Source organism: Amblyomma americanum, chromosome 6, assembly GCF_052857255.1.
Source record: "Amblyomma americanum isolate KBUSLIRL-KWMA chromosome 6, ASM5285725v1, whole genome shotgun sequence".
Taxonomy (NCBI): Eukaryota; Metazoa; Arthropoda; class Arachnida; order Ixodida; family Ixodidae; genus Amblyomma; species Amblyomma americanum.
In genome coordinates this window covers 190,965,591-190,982,273 of record NC_135502.1, presented here as the reverse complement: position 1 = coordinate 190,982,273, position 16,683 = coordinate 190,965,591, and the positions used below count along the sequence as shown (strand labels likewise).

Sequence of the window (16,683 nt, the reverse complement as noted above, 5' to 3'; positions counted from 1 at the left end):
CAATATGCTTCGAGTACTAGGCAGGCAAGGTTAGTGAGCAAGAGCAGCGCGCGTAAAGAATGCATCCCATCTCTCCGTAATTGAGGTGTACTTCCTGCGGTCACCTTAGAAACAAACGGAAGTGCATGCCTGGGTTAGATCAACTGACTGCGGCCAATTGAAAAAAATAGAAAGAAAAGTGCTTTATATCCACTGCCCTGTCGTTTTCCTTGCATAGCATAGGCCAGGATGTGCATATCTGTAGGGGCCCGCGTAGAATAGCGCTCTGCTACGGCCGCACCGCAACGAAATTTGCGGGCACAGTTCCGACGCTTCTAGCTTGCAAACCAAAAATAATAACAAAAATTCGCGCAGGACGTCTACCGGCCTGGGTGCGAGCCCCCATTAAAGCGCCCAACGCTTGCCACGCAACGGAATACTTGAGGCCCGGAGCTGAGCTGCTCCTCCCTCCCTGCCAACGCAACACAGTCGGCGCAGCGCGGGGCTGCGGCGCCCCCTTCGTGTCGCCTGCGCAAGTATACCCGCCTCCGAGACAGCAGAGTCCGCGTCGCGCAGTCGACTGCTGCTGCCGCGCGAAGCAAAAACCGACTCGGGTAAATGATGAATACGTGGATTTTTCCCGCGGCGCTTTTTCACCCTGAGAGAGTTAGATTTTTTGCATAGTCGTTAGAAACTTTTCAGACGACTCCTTTACAGCAAGCAGAGAAAGAAAGCTATTCATGTCGGGTTCTGTGGCACAAAATATTGGCCTAAGGGAAAGGTTCAAGTCCAATTTTCCTCTTTACTGGAGACGACTGACTTTACACCTGTGCTCTTGTGTGCGCACTCCATTCTCAGGCGTTAGTAGGGAAGGTGGGTCCTCTCGTTTGTATTATTCCATTACATCCTTTCTTTGCAATGAGGCTCCCACACAGATCCTGCATATTCCAGTTTCCATGGGAGAAGTGCTTTTGCACGCTATTATTCACAGGTACGTTTCGGTGTCTGTACTGCCTGTCAAAAACTCACGAATTGAACCTGCTCCAACAATGTGGTCTCATAATAATAATTCACTGCAAGTGATCGTCGCAAACACAAATTGGACAGCGACTGGGCAGTCGGAGGCAATAACGCTTCCTATGAATTTGGACAACTGTCTGTAGCGGTGCACCAGTGGGATGGTAAATCATCTAATTGTACTCATAACTGGGGAGAAAAAAAAAATGACTCAAGACTAAAGAGGCATTCGGCGGCTCATCCCACCCTGCAGGTTCCTTAAAGTCGACTGTGACGAGAACGTCCGCACCGTCGTGTACAAAAAGTTAAGTCCCCCCAGCATTACAATGTTGTTCCAGGTCAGCGGAACACGCTACAGAACCAATCATTGAGTCACTTGGAATGCAGACAACCAAGCTGTGTGCTTCTTTTCCCCCTTTTCACTTGAGGCAGGGGCTGTTCGCGTGCTGCAATGGTTTGCAATTTGTCCGTCCCGTTCATTCCTGTGTTTTTTATCTGGAGTTACACTCTGGAAGCCCAATTTGACGAACAAAGGCCTATTCAGGAAACGAAACACGATGCTCCATTTCGCACGTCTCTCGGCCAGGTGTGTTTACCTCCAGGTTTCAGATTATGAGAGGCGCTCTGCATACAAGGAATGGCTGCAAGTCGTCCAATTTTTTTTCTTTGACGCGCGCACGGCTGCTGAAATTCGCCAACAGTGTTTCTGCCACAGACATGTAAAGCTGACTAGCACAGCCTTATGGCACACTTGGGCTCAATAATGTGATAGCATTACCTGGCCACATGTCCTGCAGGCAAGAAAGCGCCCCACATTTACGATAGAGAAAAACTGTAACGGTTTTGGACCAAACGCAATGCAGTGCAATCATTACACCGCCTTGAATATTTCGATTCGGAACGCAGCTCTGCGCCGATGAGTTGGGTAAACTTGGTGCGGGAGAAGAAAAAAACAAAAAAACTCGCCGCCGCTGTCACGTTGGGAGTAGGAACTGTAATTGGCTACTTTATAATGCCCTTCATTTCACAAAAAAATTTCAACGCAGAACACGATGGGCCAAAAAATAAAGAGGGACCTTCGCATCTCCGCTCTTAACCAGACTTCGGCGAATCGTTCTGTTTGCATTTCCCCCCCCCCCCCTTTTTTTTTAAGCGGTAGCCAACATTATCAGTCGCTCTTTCCGCGACATTCAAACGAGCTGTGATCATTTCGCAGGCGGACACGAGTGATGCGCAACTGCGAAGCTCTGCATTTCGCATACCCTACTTGTTGTTGCACGCACTACGGCACAAAGTCGAGCATACCTGACCCCGAATTCCATGAGGCCCCGCATTTAAAGCGAAAAAAAAAAAAACTGTGCTCTTCTGGAACGGTCACCTCTCGAACACCGCCTCACTTGAATCCCAGACGGTCAATGCAGAAAGACTTTGCAAATTCGAGCACACACTTTGTTTTACTCCGTCCACTGCGTTTGACAGTGACTGACTAGGCAAACAGCGAGCATGCTCCCTCGGACGACACTCACAGTACTGACTGCACGCGCTACTGCACAGAGTCAAGAACGGAACTGCTTACCTGAGACCACTCCTGGTTGCCGTTCGGTCGTGATCCGCTCGCTGTGGCAGGCCGCAAGGAAAGGAAAAACGGATGCAGAAAACGGTAGCAAAACAAAGGGGAGAGAGGGACACACGAGAACCGGAGCTCTGGTTCGCATGACCAGCGGCTGCCCATGCAGCAGTTGGGTAGCCCTAAAGAGGGCTGTTTTTCGCGAGAAGGGTGCTTGCACGACGCCGAAGTCCAGACGGCACACGGTGGACGGACTAGCCTCCGAAGCCGTACAGAGTGCGGCCCTGACGCTTCAGCGCGTAGACCACATCCATGGCGGTGACAGTCTTGCGCTTAGCGTGCTCCGTGTACGTGACGGCGTCCCGGATCACATTCTCGAGGAACACTTTCAACACGCCGCGGGTCTCCTCGTAGATCAGGCCCGAGATGCGCTTGACACCGCCTCGGCGCGCCAGACGACGGATGGCGGGCTTGGTGATGCCCTGGATGTTGTCTCGCAATACCTTGCGATGGCGCTTCGCGCCTCCCTTGCCGAGTCCCTTGCCACCTTTTCCGCGACCAGACATGATGGTGCCGACGACGAAGTGTACACTCCGAGGCGAGAACGGGGAATGATGGTGTTACGCTCGGCGGCCTGTGGTGCTGGCAGCGCGAAGCCGCCATTCGCTGCGGCGCCTCGACCAATGAGAGTCCGCCTCCGCAAGCGCCGGCTCGCTAGCACTACTGAGCCCTCTCGGAGGGCTGCCGCGCCGCCAGCAAGGTAGCCAAAACGACCGCATCAAGGCGCACACGTAAACAACCAAGCAACGCGAAGACTGCCCCATTCTGCATCACGCGACCCCCCACCGCGCAAGAAAAAAAAAAACGGAAATAGCAAACAATGGAAAACGAAGCGCACCTCCTACACTTCGCAATAGTGGCTGTATAACCGATATTTGGTCATGCCTGCTCCGTTTGCATGGAAAAAAAAAAAATACTTGATGCCTAGTCGTTGCTGCTGTCAGTCTTTTTTTTTTTTCGTGCGTGCCTGCGTTGCAAGCAAACAGGTGCGCGTGGTTTCTGTTTGCTGCCCCCCCCCCCCCACTGGCAGGGGAGAGTTTACACCGTTAAATCGCGCGCCCCTTAAAGACACACCAAGGACACCGTCATTGCTGGCGCTACCAACAATTAGCGGGTTTCGCGACTTGTGAAGCTGCAGAAGCGGTTTTTTTTTTTTGTCCTCAAAACCTGCCCGTTCTCAAAACGTGCATTGCTAAGGGGAAATTAAGCACTCACTTATCGTGTGTGTGTGTCCCCAACTTCCCGCACACACTTCACCGTGTCCGTGACCACATCGGAGCGGGCCCTTGAGAGGGCGACTACGGCCGTTCGCGGCGCACGTACCTCGCTCCCCCTCCTCTCCCGGTCGCCAGGATGCCGAGAAACGACCAGTTTCTCTTGCGGACTACATAGAAATACGTTTATCTCAAAAAGTAACCAATGCACAGCTTTAAAATTTTCCAGCCACATAGAACAAATGTCTCACCACCTCTCTTCCCACTTTCGGCTCGCTGGATCGAACCCGAGCTGTGCGAGCGTCGCTTTCAGTTTTCCGACCATTGCCAGGCTATTGTGCACACGCGCGATACGATAATCTGCTCGTGTTCGAGGACTTACTTGCTCTATCTGGCACGACAGCATCGGCCGCAAGAAGCCAAAGAAGGTACCAAACAGCTGCCAGCGTCGGAATTTTTCGCCGTTCTTACCGGGGAAAAAAAAAAAGAAAACAAAAACGCGGGCGCGCCGCACGCGCTGGGGGACACGCACATTACTAACGACACAGCAAATTGTGCTTGTAGCGCTTCATATTCTGCGAGTGCGCGCTCGCCCGGTGGCCAGTGTGAAGCGTGGCTTCTCTGCGGACTGATTTGCTACAGCTACGTCCGCCGCACTGTACTGCCCAGTTCTACGTCCTGCACATTGGTGTATGTAACCCTTACAGCTGTACGTAAGTACTTCCTCCCTCCCTTCGAATACCGCTGGCCAGATGGGGCACGCCACGGGTGGCAAACTGTTTTCCTTTCGAATTTCCTAAGAACAGACTGAGGGAACACAGTGGCCTCCCCGACGTCCGCAGGCACGTGTTGCGGCCACGAAACGATAACCTCTTCTTAAGGCCAAATATCCACACAAACCCAAACCGGGGGAATTCCGCAATAAATTACCTCCTGCCGTCACACTTAAGCAAGCATATAATAGGTAGAAGCTTCTTTTTTTTTTCTTCTCTCTTACGTGCTCATGCGGATGAGTATTCACATGCATACATACATATATATTTCCTTTACAGTTCTCCTACAACTAATTCGAAATATTGTTCTTTAACAATCTGGCTGTATTGCATGCTGCCTAAGCAAAACCGCTGCTATTTCAACCGCCTGATATCCATTTCTCGAGGCTACATGCTAATGAAGAAAACAACTTAAACAATCAAAACACAGAGAGAGAAAGGGGCCCGGAGCATCGCGCCGCTACCTGCAGACTCGACGATGCAAACACTTTGGTTGGCTCTGAAAAGAGCCGTTGAGGTTGTTGGGGGGGACGACTGGCGACGAGCGCGATGTGCCGCCTACTTGGAGCTGGTGTACTTGGTGACAGCCTTGGTGCCTTCGGACACGGCGTGCTTGGCCAGCTCGCCAGGCAGCAAGAGACGCACCGCAGTTTGGATCTCCCGGCTCGTGATGGTCGAGCGCTTGTTGTAGTGGGCCAGGCGAGAGGACTCGGCCGCGATGCGCTCGAAGATGTCGTTCACGAAGCTGTTCATGATGGACATGGCCTTGCTGGATACTCCAGTGTCCGGATGCACCTGCTTGAGCACCTTATAGATGTAGATGGAGAAGCTCTCCTTCCTGCGGCGCTTCTTCTTCTTCTTGTCGGTTGCGCGCACATTCTTCTGCGCCTTTCCGGCCTTCTTCACGGCCTTTCCCGACGGTTGAGGGGGCATGACGATCAGTTACGACTGCGCTCGGGGAGACGGACGGTGTCGAAAGAACGCGCGCGCAGGGGCGCGCGGCGTTTTTATACTGGCACCGTGGTGTTCAAGCGACCGGAGCCAGGCCGCCGCGCGATTGGTCGACGCGTCGCGGCCTCCTCACCCTCCCTCCAGCGCTCCCGTCGCGGTATCGCGGCGCGCTCTCGAGGTTCGTAGTATCAAGCAGCAGCCCGTTCCTGTCTGTTCTCGCACGCGGCGTTCCCCGTTCTTTCTCGAGCGTACAACAGAAGTCACCATGTCAGGTCGCGGAAAAGGAGGCAAGGGCAAGAGCAAGACCCGCTCGAGCCGCGCGGGACTGCAGTTCCCCGTGGGTCGAATTCACCGTCTCTTGCGTAAGGGCAACTACGCGGAGCGCGTCGGAGCGGGCGCCCCCGTTTACCTGGCCGCCGTCCTCGAATACCTGGCCGCCGAGGTGCTCGAGCTGGCGGGCAACGCTGCTCGGGACAACAAGAAGACCAGAATCATTCCGCGCCACCTGCAGCTGGCCATCCGAAACGACGAGGAGCTGAACAAGCTGCTCTCGGGAGTTACCATCGCCCAGGGCGGCGTCTTGCCCAACATCCAGGCCGTGTTGCTCCCCAAGAAGACCGAGAAGAAGGCGTGAGCGGTCTACCGCACGTCTGTGGAGGCGCGCCCGCCGCATCAGCAGCGCCCAACTAACGGTCCTTATCAGGACCAACCAACTGCCTGCCACGGCGGGGCCTCGCTGTGTGATACCTTTGGGTTTTGTTTTTTTTATTTGCTCTGGACCGCTGCGTCCCTCTCACGCTGGCTGTTTTTTCAAAGTGTTTGCCTCACTGCGCGCCGCACACAGGTTGGCTTTTATTTAGTTTTATCGGCCCCTTCTTCCTTTCCTTTTCCTGGCCCAGTCGCTAGCAGGAGGCCAGTAGAGCGTTAATAAGGGGCATGACCAGCGCATTGTTTTTTTTTTTTGGCAGTTCCCTAGCAGGGGTTTCACATAGCAGCGCTAGAGAGAATGACGAAGTGGCTTTACTGAGACAGTAATAGAGAACAAGGGACGGGATTTTTTTTTTTTTTCGCCACCGCGGGCATCTGCCATAGATACCGAAGGACGTGAACTGGGACAGCGGAAATAAGCCACAGCAGGCAGAATGCAGACACGAAATAAAATAGGTGAGCGGACGGTAATATCGACAGAAACTATTCACACAGCAATAAATACGTACGCGGCGTATCAAGGTGCACCTAATGTAGGCGGCGCGTGCTGCATTCACTTGCGCGCCCAGCGCCGCATTTACCCCCACAAAACTGGGCGCGCGCGCGTGACTTGTGCAATGATGTTATTTACAAGCGCGAGCCCGCGGAAGACGCCAGGGCCATGGCTTTCAACAACTCACCTCGTTTTCCAGCAGCTGCGAAACGCAGTGTTCGAGAGAGAGGGACCGGCCGGGTTCGGAGCTCGGTTTCGTGCGCCCGTGGCCAAAGCAAACATTTGGGTGGTCCTGAGAAGGACCGTTGTGATGCGTTGCTGCGGCGGCGGCGGCGGCGCCAAGTGCCGGGCGCCACTGCGCTCTAGGCGCGCTCGCCGCGGATGCGCCTCGCCAGCTGGATATCCTTCGGCATGATGGTGACGCGCTTGGCGTGGATCGCGCACAGGTTGGTGTCCTCGAAGAGACCGACCAGGTATGCCTCGCTGGCCTCCTGAAGTGCCATGACGGCCGAGCTCTGGAAGCGCAGGTCGGTCTTGAAGTCCTGAGCGATTTCTCTCACCAGGCGCTGGAAGGGCAGCTTGCGGATGAGAAGTTCGGTCGATTTTTGGTATCGGCGAATTTCACGAAGTGCCACGGTGCCAGGCCTATATCTGTGAGGCTTCTTCACGCCTCCGGTAGCTGGCGCACTCTTACGAGCAGCCTTTGTGGCCAGCTGCTTGCGGGGGGCCTTGCCACCGGTGCTCTTGCGCGCGGTTTGCTTCGTGCGAGCCATGGTGCCGGACGCGGACGCTGGTAACGGACGGACTGCCTTCGGAGACGGGCGGCGAGAGACTGGTGGTGGTGGTGGTTGGTACTATGGGATATTCTGGGGAGGGGGATACTGGCCCCAACTTATGTTGGCCTCGTGGGCATCACTCTTAGGGGCCAGGGGAAGGGGATTGGGATGTGGGGGAGGGGAGGGGGATTGGGGTGGTGACACGGGACAGGGACAGCACTACACACTTCACAAGACACCGGAGACAGCACCCGAGGCACCGGCACGCAGCAAGCAGCCGTCTCGCTGGGGGGGGAAGATGAACGGCGCGCGCTGGGAGTGGCGCGCGTCGTCGGGGGCCTGCCGGGGGCAGGGAGCCGTGACCCAGGAGCAGCCGGAGAGCCGGCCAGGGCAGGCGAAGGCTGCAGGTAGCCGAGGCTGCCTGCAGAGTGCCACCGAAGGGTGGCCGGTAGGGGACCGCTGGTAGACTGCTGTGAGGCAGCGCGGCGGGGTGCGCTGGGAACCGCCGTTGCCGGCGGCGCGCAGGGGCTGTGGTAACAGCCGGGCGTCAGTAGACTGGCGACCAGGGACCGGCGGAGATGTTCTAGTTCACGCCGGGAGCTGCGTCAGGACAGCAGCAGGGGGAGGTGACGCTGGGAACCGCCATGAAGACGGCGCGTCGGGGCCCCTCACGCACGAGTGCGCGCGGGGAGGGCGGAGGGCAGCAGGGAAGCCGCGCTCCGTCCGGGGCAGCACAGCCGGAGTCAGGGAGGCGATGAAGCCGCCGCCGTCATCAGGTGCGCCGGCTGCTGGGGGGTCACAGGAAACATGGGCCGCCGCCGCTGCAGCTGACGACGACGGCCCGAAGAGGCTCTCCCGGCGGGCGAGGGTTACCCGGCCGCCGAAGCGGCCGCCGGGCGGGTAGGCCTACTCGGAGTAGGACGACGGGGCCCTACGCGGGCGACGAGTCGGCGGGAAGGCCTACTGGCTCCTTGGGATGGGCGCCGGACGGCGCTGGCCGCGCTCGGAGCTCCTTGCGATCGTCCAAGGGGCGGGCAGGAGGGTGCGCCGGGCGCGGCGGAGGCGAGGCGTAGTCGTCAAAAACGAGTACGTCTCGAGAGGAGAGGTGGGACGCATCCGCACTCCTCGGAGGTCCAGACGGGAAGGGGAGAGACTGTGTTCCGCGCCGCGCGGCGGCGCTGCTCCCTCGCGCCCTCTCTCCGACCCGATTGGTCCCCGCTGACGGACCGATAGCTTCCCTCCGTTCTGCGGCGGCCGCCAGAATGCTGGAAATACTACTTTTCGAGCGCGCGTTGGTTTCGCGCCTGGCAAAGGTGAGACAAGTGGGTGTGGAACCGTGGTCTAGCGCAAGATTACGGTGCGCCTATCCTTTAGGTTTGCCCGCACAGCAAAAGCAGCCCTCTGGCAGGAGCCGGGCGTACGCGGCAGCGTCGACTTTGCCACCACACCAGGGTGTCGACGCGGTTGCGGGTCGTTCCGTGTGGCGTTAGCGCACTGCAACGAGCTTGTCTTCTTGGACATACCGGGCAATGAGTCTTTCGAAAAGAAAGGCGAAGCTACTAGCGCGACAGCAAGCAATGAATGCTCCGGGAGACATTCTGAGTATAGAACTGAACTTTAGTTGAGGAGGAGAAAGTAATTATTTTCGCTGTTTGTTGGCTCATTTCAATAGGCAAAGGAAGGAGGCAGCAACCAAAATTGTTAAGTGCACTGCGGTCGGCATGAGCGAATGAATGTGAGAGGCGAGTGTAAAGATTAAAGTGGTGGCGTGCAATTTTATAAAAGGCACTTTTTCTCCCTGCCCAGGCACTGTGGCTGCTTTCCCAAGCTTGGATGTGGATACCTTACAGTGTGTCGCCGCCGCATGCCTGAAAAGCACGTGCCGTTACTGGTGTAGAACAGACTGTCGCGCGTGTAAAAAAAAAGCGGCGATTGTTGGCCGAGTTAGGCCGCATTACTGGAAAGCAATCATAGAAGGTTCAACGCCAGCGGAGAAGACAAAAGTGCGGAGCAAAACGAAGACCCACTACTTCTCACAGCCGCCTGCGAAGTTCATGCGCTTCGCTGGATAGGTATGCGCACAACGCTATCAGTTAGAGGCTTTCTTGTCTTGGAGACAAAGAGCAACGGGATTGCGAAAAAAAAAAAAAACTCCCCGGGCGCCAAGCTCGCAAACCACCGCAAGAGATGAACCAATTTACTATTTACTGCACAGAAAGAACTGGGCACAGTGCAGTGCACGGAAGCCGCGCATAAATGCCTAAAAGCTCTCCTGCATCTGCGGGACAATATGCTTCGAGTACTAGGCAGGCAAGGTTAGTGAGCAAGAGCAGCGCGCGTAAAGAATGCATCCCATCTCTCCGTAATTGAGGTGTACTTCCTGCGGTCACCTTAGAAACAAACGGAAGTGCATGCCTGGGTTAGATCAACTGACTGCGGCCAATTGAAAAAAATAGAAAGAAAAGTGCTTTATATCCACTGCCCTGTCGTTTTCCTTGCATAGCATAGGCCAGGATGTGCATATCTGTAGGGGCCCGCGTAGAATAGCGCTCTGCTACGGCCGCACCGCAACGAAATTTGCGGGCACAGTTCCGACGCTTCTAGCTTGCAAACCAAAAATAATAACAAAAATTCGCGCAGGACGTCTACCGGCCTGGGTGCGAGCCCCCATTAAAGCGCCCAACGCTTGCCACGCAACGGAATACTTGAGGCCCGGAGCTGAGCTGCTCCTCCCTCCCTGCCAACGCAACACAGTCGGCGCAGCGCGGGGCTGCGGCGCCCCCTTCGTGTCGCCTGCGCAAGTATACCCGCCTCCGAGACAGCAGAGTCCGCGTCGCGCAGTCGACTGCTGCTGCCGCGCGAAGCAAAAACCGACTCGGGTAAATGATGAATACGTGGATTTTTCCCGCGGCGCTTTTTCACCCTGAGAGAGTTAGATTTTTTGCATAGTCGTTAGAAACTTTTCAGACGACTCCTTTACAGCAAGCAGAGAAAGAAAGCTATTCATGTCGGGTTCTGTGGCACAAAATATTGGCCTAAGGGAAAGGTTCAAGTCCAATTTTCCTCTTTACTGGAGACGACTGACTTTACACCTGTGCTCTTGTGTGCGCACTCCATTCTCAGGCGTTAGTAGGGAAGGTGGGTCCTCTCGTTTGTATTATTCCATTACATCCTTTCTTTGCAATGAGGCTCCCACACAGATCCTGCATATTCCAGTTTCCATGGGAGAAGTGCTTTTGCACGCTATTATTCACAGGTACGTTTCGGTGTCTGTACTGCCTGTCAAAAACTCACGAATTGAACCTGCTCCAACAATGTGGTCTCATAATAATAATTCACTGCAAGTGATCGTCGCAAACACAAATTGGACAGCGACTGGGCAGTCGGAGGCAATAACGCTTCCTATGAATTTGGACAACTGTCTGTAGCGGTGCACCAGTGGGATGGTAAATCATCTAATTGTACTCATAACTGGGGAGAAAAAAAAAATGACTCAAGACTAAAGAGGCATTCGGCGGCTCATCCCACCCTGCAGGTTCCTTAAAGTCGACTGTGACGAGAACGTCCGCACCGTCGTGTACAAAAAGTTAAGTCCCCCCAGCATTACAATGTTGTTCCAGGTCAGCGGAACACGCTACAGAACCAATCATTGAGTCACTTGGAATGCAGACAACCAAGCTGTGTGCTTCTTTTCCCCCTTTTCACTTGAGGCAGGGGCTGTTCGCGTGCTGCAATGGTTTGCAATTTGTCCGTCCCGTTCATTCCTGTGTTTTTTATCTGGAGTTACACTCTGGAAGCCCAATTTGACGAACAAAGGCCTATTCAGGAAACGAAACACGATGCTCCATTTCGCACGTCTCTCGGCCAGGTGTGTTTACCTCCAGGTTTCAGATTATGAGAGGCGCTCTGCATACAAGGAATGGCTGCAAGTCGTCCAATTTTTTTTCTTTGACGCGCGCACGGCTGCTGAAATTCGCCAACAGTGTTTCTGCCACAGACATGTAAAGCTGACTAGCACAGCCTTATGGCACACTTGGGCTCAATAATGTGATAGCATTACCTGGCCACATGTCCTGCAGGCAAGAAAGCGCCCCACATTTACGATAGAGAAAAACTGTAACGGTTTTGGACCAAACGCAATGCAGTGCAATCATTACACCGCCTTGAATATTTCGATTCGGAACGCAGCTCTGCGCCGATGAGTTGGGTAAACTTGGTGCGGGAGAAGAAAAAAACAAAAAAACTCGCCGCCGCTGTCACGTTGGGAGTAGGAACTGTAATTGGCTACTTTATAATGCCCTTCATTTCACAAAAAAATTTCAACGCAGAACACGATGGGCCAAAAAATAAAGAGGGACCTTCGCATCTCCGCTCTTAACCAGACTTCGGCGAATCGTTCTGTTTGCATTTCCCCCCCCCCCCCCTTTTTTTTTTAAGCGGTAGCCAACATTATCAGTCGCTCTTTCCGCGACATTCAAACGAGCTGTGATCATTTCGCAGGCGGACACGAGTGATGCGCAACTGCGAAGCTCTGCATTTCGCATACCCTACTTGTTGTTGCACGCACTACGGCACAAAGTCGAGCATACCTGACCCCGAATTCCATGAGGCCCCGCATTTAAAGCGAAAAAAAAAAAAACTGTGCTCTTCTGGAACGGTCACCTCTCGAACACCGCCTCACTTGAATCCCAGACGGTCAATGCAGAAAGACTTTGCAAATTCGAGCACACACTTTGTTTTACTCCGTCCACTGCGTTTGACAGTGACTGACTAGGCAAACAGCGAGCATGCTCCCTCGGACGACACTCACAGTACTGACTGCACGCGCTACTGCACAGAGTCAAGAACGGAACTGCTTACCTGAGACCACTCCTGGTTGCCGTTCGGTCGTGATCCGCTCGCTGTGGCAGGCCGCAAGGAAAGGAAAAACGGATGCAGAAAACGGTAGCAAAACAAAGGGGAGAGAGGGACACACGAGAACCGGAGCTCTGGTTCGCATGACCAGCGGCTGCCCATGCAGCAGTTGGGTAGCCCTAAAGAGGGCTGTTTTTCGCGAGAAGGGTGCTTGCACGACGCCGAAGTCCAGACGGCACACGGTGGACGGACTAGCCTCCGAAGCCGTACAGAGTGCGGCCCTGACGCTTCAGCGCGTAGACCACATCCATGGCGGTGACAGTCTTGCGCTTAGCGTGCTCCGTGTACGTGACGGCGTCCCGGATCACATTCTCGAGGAACACTTTCAACACGCCGCGGGTCTCCTCGTAGATCAGGCCCGAGATGCGCTTGACACCGCCTCGGCGCGCCAGACGACGGATGGCGGGCTTGGTGATGCCCTGGATGTTGTCTCGCAATACCTTGCGATGGCGCTTCGCGCCTCCCTTGCCGAGTCCCTTGCCACCTTTTCCGCGACCAGACATGATGGTGCCGACGACGAAGTGTACACTCCGAGGCGAGAACGGGGAATGATGGTGTTACGCTCGGCGGCCTGTGGTGCTGGCAGCGCGAAGCCGCCATTCGCTGCGGCGCCTCGACCAATGAGAGTCCGCCTCCGCAAGCGCCGGCTCGCTAGCACTACTGAGCCCTCTCGGAGGGCTGCCGCGCCGCCAGCAAGGTAGCCAAAACGACCGCATCAAGGCGCACACGTAAACAACCAAGCAACGCGAAGACTGCCCCATTCTGCATCACGCGACCCCCCACCGCGCAAGAAAAAAAAAACGGAAATAGCAAACAATGGAAAACGAAGCGCACCTCCTATACTTCGCAATAGTGGCTGTATAACCGATATTTGGTCATGCCTGCTCCGTTTGCATGGAAAAAAAAAATACTTGATGCCTAGTCGTTGCTGCTGTCAGTCTTTTTTTTTTTCGTGCGTGCCTGCGTTGCAAGCAAACAGGTGCGCGTGGTTTCTGTTTGCTGCCCCCCCCCCCCCACTGGCAGGGGAGAGTTTACACCGTTAAATCGCGCGCCCCTTAAAGACACACCAAGGACACCGTCATTGCTGGCGCTACCAACAATTAGCGGGTTTCGCGACTTGTGAAGCTGCAGAAGCGGTTTTTTTTTTTTTGTCCTCAAAACCTGCCCGTTCTCAAAACGTGCATTGCTAAGGGGAAATTAAGCACTCACTTATCGTGTGTGTGTGTCCCCAACTTCCCGCACACACTTCACCGTGTCCGTGACCACATCGGAGCGGGCCCTTGAGAGGGCGACTACGGCCGTTCGCGGCGCACGTACCTCGCTCCCCCTCCTCTCCCGGTCGCCAGGATGCCGAGAAACGACCAGTTTCTCTTGCGGACTACATAGAAATACGTTTATCTCAAAAAGTAACCAATGCACAGCTTTAAAATTTTCCAGCCACATAGAACAAATGTCTCACCACCTCTCTTCCCACTTTCGGCTCGCTGGATCGAACCCGAGCTGTGCGAGCGTCGCTTTCAGTTTTCCGACCATTGCCAGGCTATTGTGCACACGCGCGATACGATAATCTGCTCGTGTTCGAGGACTTACTTGCTCTATCTGGCACGACAGCATCGGCCGCAAGAAGCCAAAGAAGGTACCAAACAGCTGCCAGCGTCGGAATTTTTCGCCGTTCTTACCGGGGAAAAAAAAAAGAAAACAAAAACGCGGGCGCGCCGCACGCGCTGGGGGACACGCACATTACTAACGACACAGCAAATTGTGCTTGTAGCGCTTCATATTCTGCGAGTGCGCGCTCGCCCGGTGGCCAGTGTGAAGCGTGGCTTCTCTGCGGACTGATTTGCTACAGCTACGTCCGCCGCACTGTACTGCCCAGTTGTACGTCCTGCACATTGGTGTATGTAACCCTTACAGCTGTACGTAAGTACTTCCTCCCTCCCTTCGAATACCGCTGGCCAGATGGGGCACGCCACGGGTGGCAAACTGTTTTCCTTTCGAATTTCCTAAGAACAGACTGAGGGAACACAGTGGCCTCCCCGACGTCCGCAGGCACGTGTTGCGGCCACGAAACGATAACCTCTTCTTAAGGCCAAATATCCACACAAACCCAAACCGGGGGAATTCCGCAATAAATTACCTCCTGCCGTCACACTTAAGCAAGCATATAATAGGTAGAAGCTTCTTTTTTTTTTCTTCTCTCTTACGTGCTCATGCGGATGAGTATTCACATGCATACATACATATATATTTCCTTTACAGTTCTCCTACAACTAATTCGAAATATTGTTCTTTAACAATCTGGCTGTATTGCATGCTGCCTAAGCAAAACCGCTGCTATTTCAACCGCCTGATATCCATTTCTCGAGGCTACATGCTAATGAAGAAAACAACTTAAACAATCAAAACACAGAGAGAGAAAGGGGCCCGGAGCATCGCGCCGCTACCTGCAGACTCGACGATGCAAACACTTTGGTTGGCTCTGAAAAGAGCCGTTGAGGTTGTTGGGGGGGACGACTGGCGACGAGCGCGATGTGCCGCCTACTTGGAGCTGGTGTACTTGGTGACAGCCTTGGTGCCTTCGGACACGGCGTGCTTGGCCAGCTCGCCAGGCAGCAAGAGACGCACCGCAGTTTGGATCTCCCGGCTCGTGATGGTCGAGCGCTTGTTGTAGTGGGCCAGGCGAGAGGACTCGGCCGCGATGCGCTCGAAGATGTCGTTCACGAAGCTGTTCATGATGGACATGGCCTTGCTGGATACTCCAGTGTCCGGATGCACCTGCTTGAGCACCTTATAGATGTAGATGGAGAAGCTCTCCTTCCTGCGGCGCTTCTTCTTCTTCTTGTCGGTTGCGCGCACATTCTTCTGCGCCTTTCCGGCCTTCTTCACGGCCTTTCCCGACGGTTGAGGGGGCATGACGATCAGTTACGACTGCGCTCGGGGAGACGGACGGTGTCGAAAGAACGCGCGCGCAGGGGCGCGCGGCGTTTTTATACTGGCACCGTGGTGTTCAAGCGACCGGAGCCAGGCCGCCGCGCGATTGGTCGACGCGTCGCGGCCTCCTCACCCTCCCTCCAGCGCTCCCGTCGCGGTATCGCGGCGCGCTCTCGAGGTTCGTAGTATCAAGCAGCAGCCCGTTCCTGTCTGTTCTCGCACGCGGCGTTCCCCGTTCTTTCTCGAGCGTACAACAGAAGTCACCATGTCAGGTCGCGGAAAAGGAGGCAAGGCCAAGGGCAAGAGCAAGACCCGCTCGAGCCGCGCGGGACTGCAGTTCCCCGTGGGTCGAATTCACCGTCTCTTGCGTAAGGGCAACTACGCGGAGCGCGTCGGAGCGGGCGCCCCCGTTTACCTGGCCGCCGTCCTCGAATACCTGGCCGCCGAGGTGCTCGAGCTGACGGGCAACGCTGCTCGGGACAACAAGAAGACCAGAATCATTCCGCGCCACCTGCAGCTGGCCATCCGAAACGACGAGGAGCTGAACAAGCTGCTCTCGGGAGTTACCATCGCCCAGGGCGGCGTCTTGCCCAACATCCAGGCCGTGTTGCTCCCCAAGAAGACCGAGAAGAAGGCGTGAGCGGTCTACCGCACGTCTGTGGAGGCGCGCCCGCCGCATCAGCAGCGCCCAACTAACGGTCCTTATCAGGACCAACCAACTGCCTGCCACGGCGGGGCCTCGCTGTGTGATACCTTTGGGTTTTGTTTTTTTTATTTGCTCTGGACCGCTGCGTCCCTCTCACGCTGGCTGTTTTTTCAAAGTGTTTGCCTCACTGCGCGCCGCACACAGGTTGGCTTTTATTTAGTTTTATCGGCCCCTTCTTCCTTTCCTTTTCCTGGCCCAGTCGCTAGCAGGAGGCCAGTAGAGCGTTAATAAGGGGCATGACCAGCGCATTGTTTTTTTTTTTTGGCAGTTCCCTAGCAGGGGTTTCACATAGCAGCGCTAGAGAGAATGACGAAGTGGCTTTACTGAGACAGTAATAGAGAACAAGGGACGGGATTTTTTTTTTTTTCGCCACCGCGGGCATCTGCCATAGATACCGAAGGACGTGAACTGGGACAGCGGAAATAAGCCACAGCAGGCAGAATGCAGACACGAAATAAAATAGGTGAGCGGACGGTAATATCGACAGAAACTATTCACACAGCAATAAATACGTACGCGGCGTATCAAGGTGCACCTAATGTAGGCGGCGCGTGCTGCATTCACTTGCGCGCCCAGCGCCGCATTTACCCCCAC

The 16,683-nt window shown here is 55.0% G+C and overlaps 7 protein-coding genes across 7 annotated transcripts; 2 read left to right on the top strand and 5 right to left on the bottom strand.

Annotated features, from left to right (window-relative positions):
• Positions 1–2,508: 2,508 nt before the first annotated feature.
• LOC144094273 (histone H4) lies at positions 2,509–3,368 on the bottom strand. Its single transcript, XM_077628208.1, has one exon. It carries the CDS (start codon positions 3,127–3,129, stop codon positions 2,818–2,820), a length of 312 nt encoding a protein of 103 aa, XP_077484334.1. The 5' UTR covers positions 3,130–3,368; the 3' UTR covers positions 2,509–2,817.
• Positions 3,369–3,773: 405 nt separating this feature from the next.
• Positions 3,774–5,563, bottom strand: LOC144094272 (histone H2B). Its single transcript, XM_077628207.1, has one exon. The coding sequence runs from the start codon at positions 5,541–5,543 to the stop codon at positions 5,169–5,171; it is 375 nt and encodes a 124-aa protein (XP_077484333.1). The 5' UTR covers positions 5,544–5,563; the 3' UTR covers positions 3,774–5,168.
• A 263-nt stretch (positions 5,564–5,826) lies between these two features.
• On the top strand, positions 5,827–6,853 carry LOC144094274 (histone H2A-like). The gene has a single exon (XM_077628209.1). It carries the CDS (start codon positions 5,827–5,829, stop codon positions 6,193–6,195), a length of 369 nt encoding a protein of 122 aa, XP_077484335.1. The 3' UTR covers positions 6,196–6,853.
• Positions 6,854–6,888: 35 nt separating this feature from the next.
• Positions 6,889–7,589, bottom strand: LOC144094271 (histone H3). The gene has a single exon (XM_077628206.1). It carries the CDS (start codon positions 7,533–7,535, stop codon positions 7,125–7,127), a length of 411 nt encoding a protein of 136 aa, XP_077484332.1. The 5' UTR covers positions 7,536–7,589; the 3' UTR covers positions 6,889–7,124.
• Positions 7,590–12,334: 4,745 nt separating this feature from the next.
• On the bottom strand, positions 12,335–13,351 carry LOC144095084 (histone H4). The gene has a single exon (XM_077628881.1). The coding sequence runs from the start codon at positions 12,953–12,955 to the stop codon at positions 12,644–12,646; it is 312 nt and encodes a 103-aa protein (XP_077485007.1). The 5' UTR covers positions 12,956–13,351; the 3' UTR covers positions 12,335–12,643.
• Positions 13,352–14,655: 1,304 nt separating this feature from the next.
• On the bottom strand, positions 14,656–15,385 carry LOC144095082 (histone H2B). Its single transcript, XM_077628880.1, has one exon. It carries the CDS (start codon positions 15,363–15,365, stop codon positions 14,991–14,993), a length of 375 nt encoding a protein of 124 aa, XP_077485006.1. The 5' UTR covers positions 15,366–15,385; the 3' UTR covers positions 14,656–14,990.
• A 128-nt stretch (positions 15,386–15,513) lies between these two features.
• On the top strand, positions 15,514–16,680 carry LOC144095081 (histone H2A-like). Its single transcript, XM_077628879.1, has one exon. It carries the CDS (start codon positions 15,649–15,651, stop codon positions 16,021–16,023), a length of 375 nt encoding a protein of 124 aa, XP_077485005.1. The 5' UTR covers positions 15,514–15,648; the 3' UTR covers positions 16,024–16,680.
• Positions 16,681–16,683: the final 3 nt, after the last annotated feature.

Excerpts from the sequence above, each read along its gene's own strand:
- LOC144094273 (XM_077628208.1), bottom strand. The coding sequence starts at position 3,129 with ATGTCTGGTCGCGGAAAAGGTGGCAAGGGACTCGGCAAGGGAGGCGCG.
- LOC144094272 (XM_077628207.1), bottom strand. The coding sequence starts at position 5,543 with ATGCCCCCTCAACCGTCGGGAAAGGCCGTGAAGAAGGCCGGAAAGGCG.
- LOC144094274 (XM_077628209.1), top strand. The coding sequence starts at position 5,827 with ATGTCAGGTCGCGGAAAAGGAGGCAAGGGCAAGAGCAAGACCCGCTCG.
- LOC144094271 (XM_077628206.1), bottom strand. The coding sequence starts at position 7,535 with ATGGCTCGCACGAAGCAAACCGCGCGCAAGAGCACCGGTGGCAAGGCC.
- LOC144095084 (XM_077628881.1), bottom strand. The coding sequence starts at position 12,955 with ATGTCTGGTCGCGGAAAAGGTGGCAAGGGACTCGGCAAGGGAGGCGCG.
- LOC144095082 (XM_077628880.1), bottom strand. The coding sequence starts at position 15,365 with ATGCCCCCTCAACCGTCGGGAAAGGCCGTGAAGAAGGCCGGAAAGGCG.
- LOC144095081 (XM_077628879.1), top strand. The coding sequence starts at position 15,649 with ATGTCAGGTCGCGGAAAAGGAGGCAAGGCCAAGGGCAAGAGCAAGACC.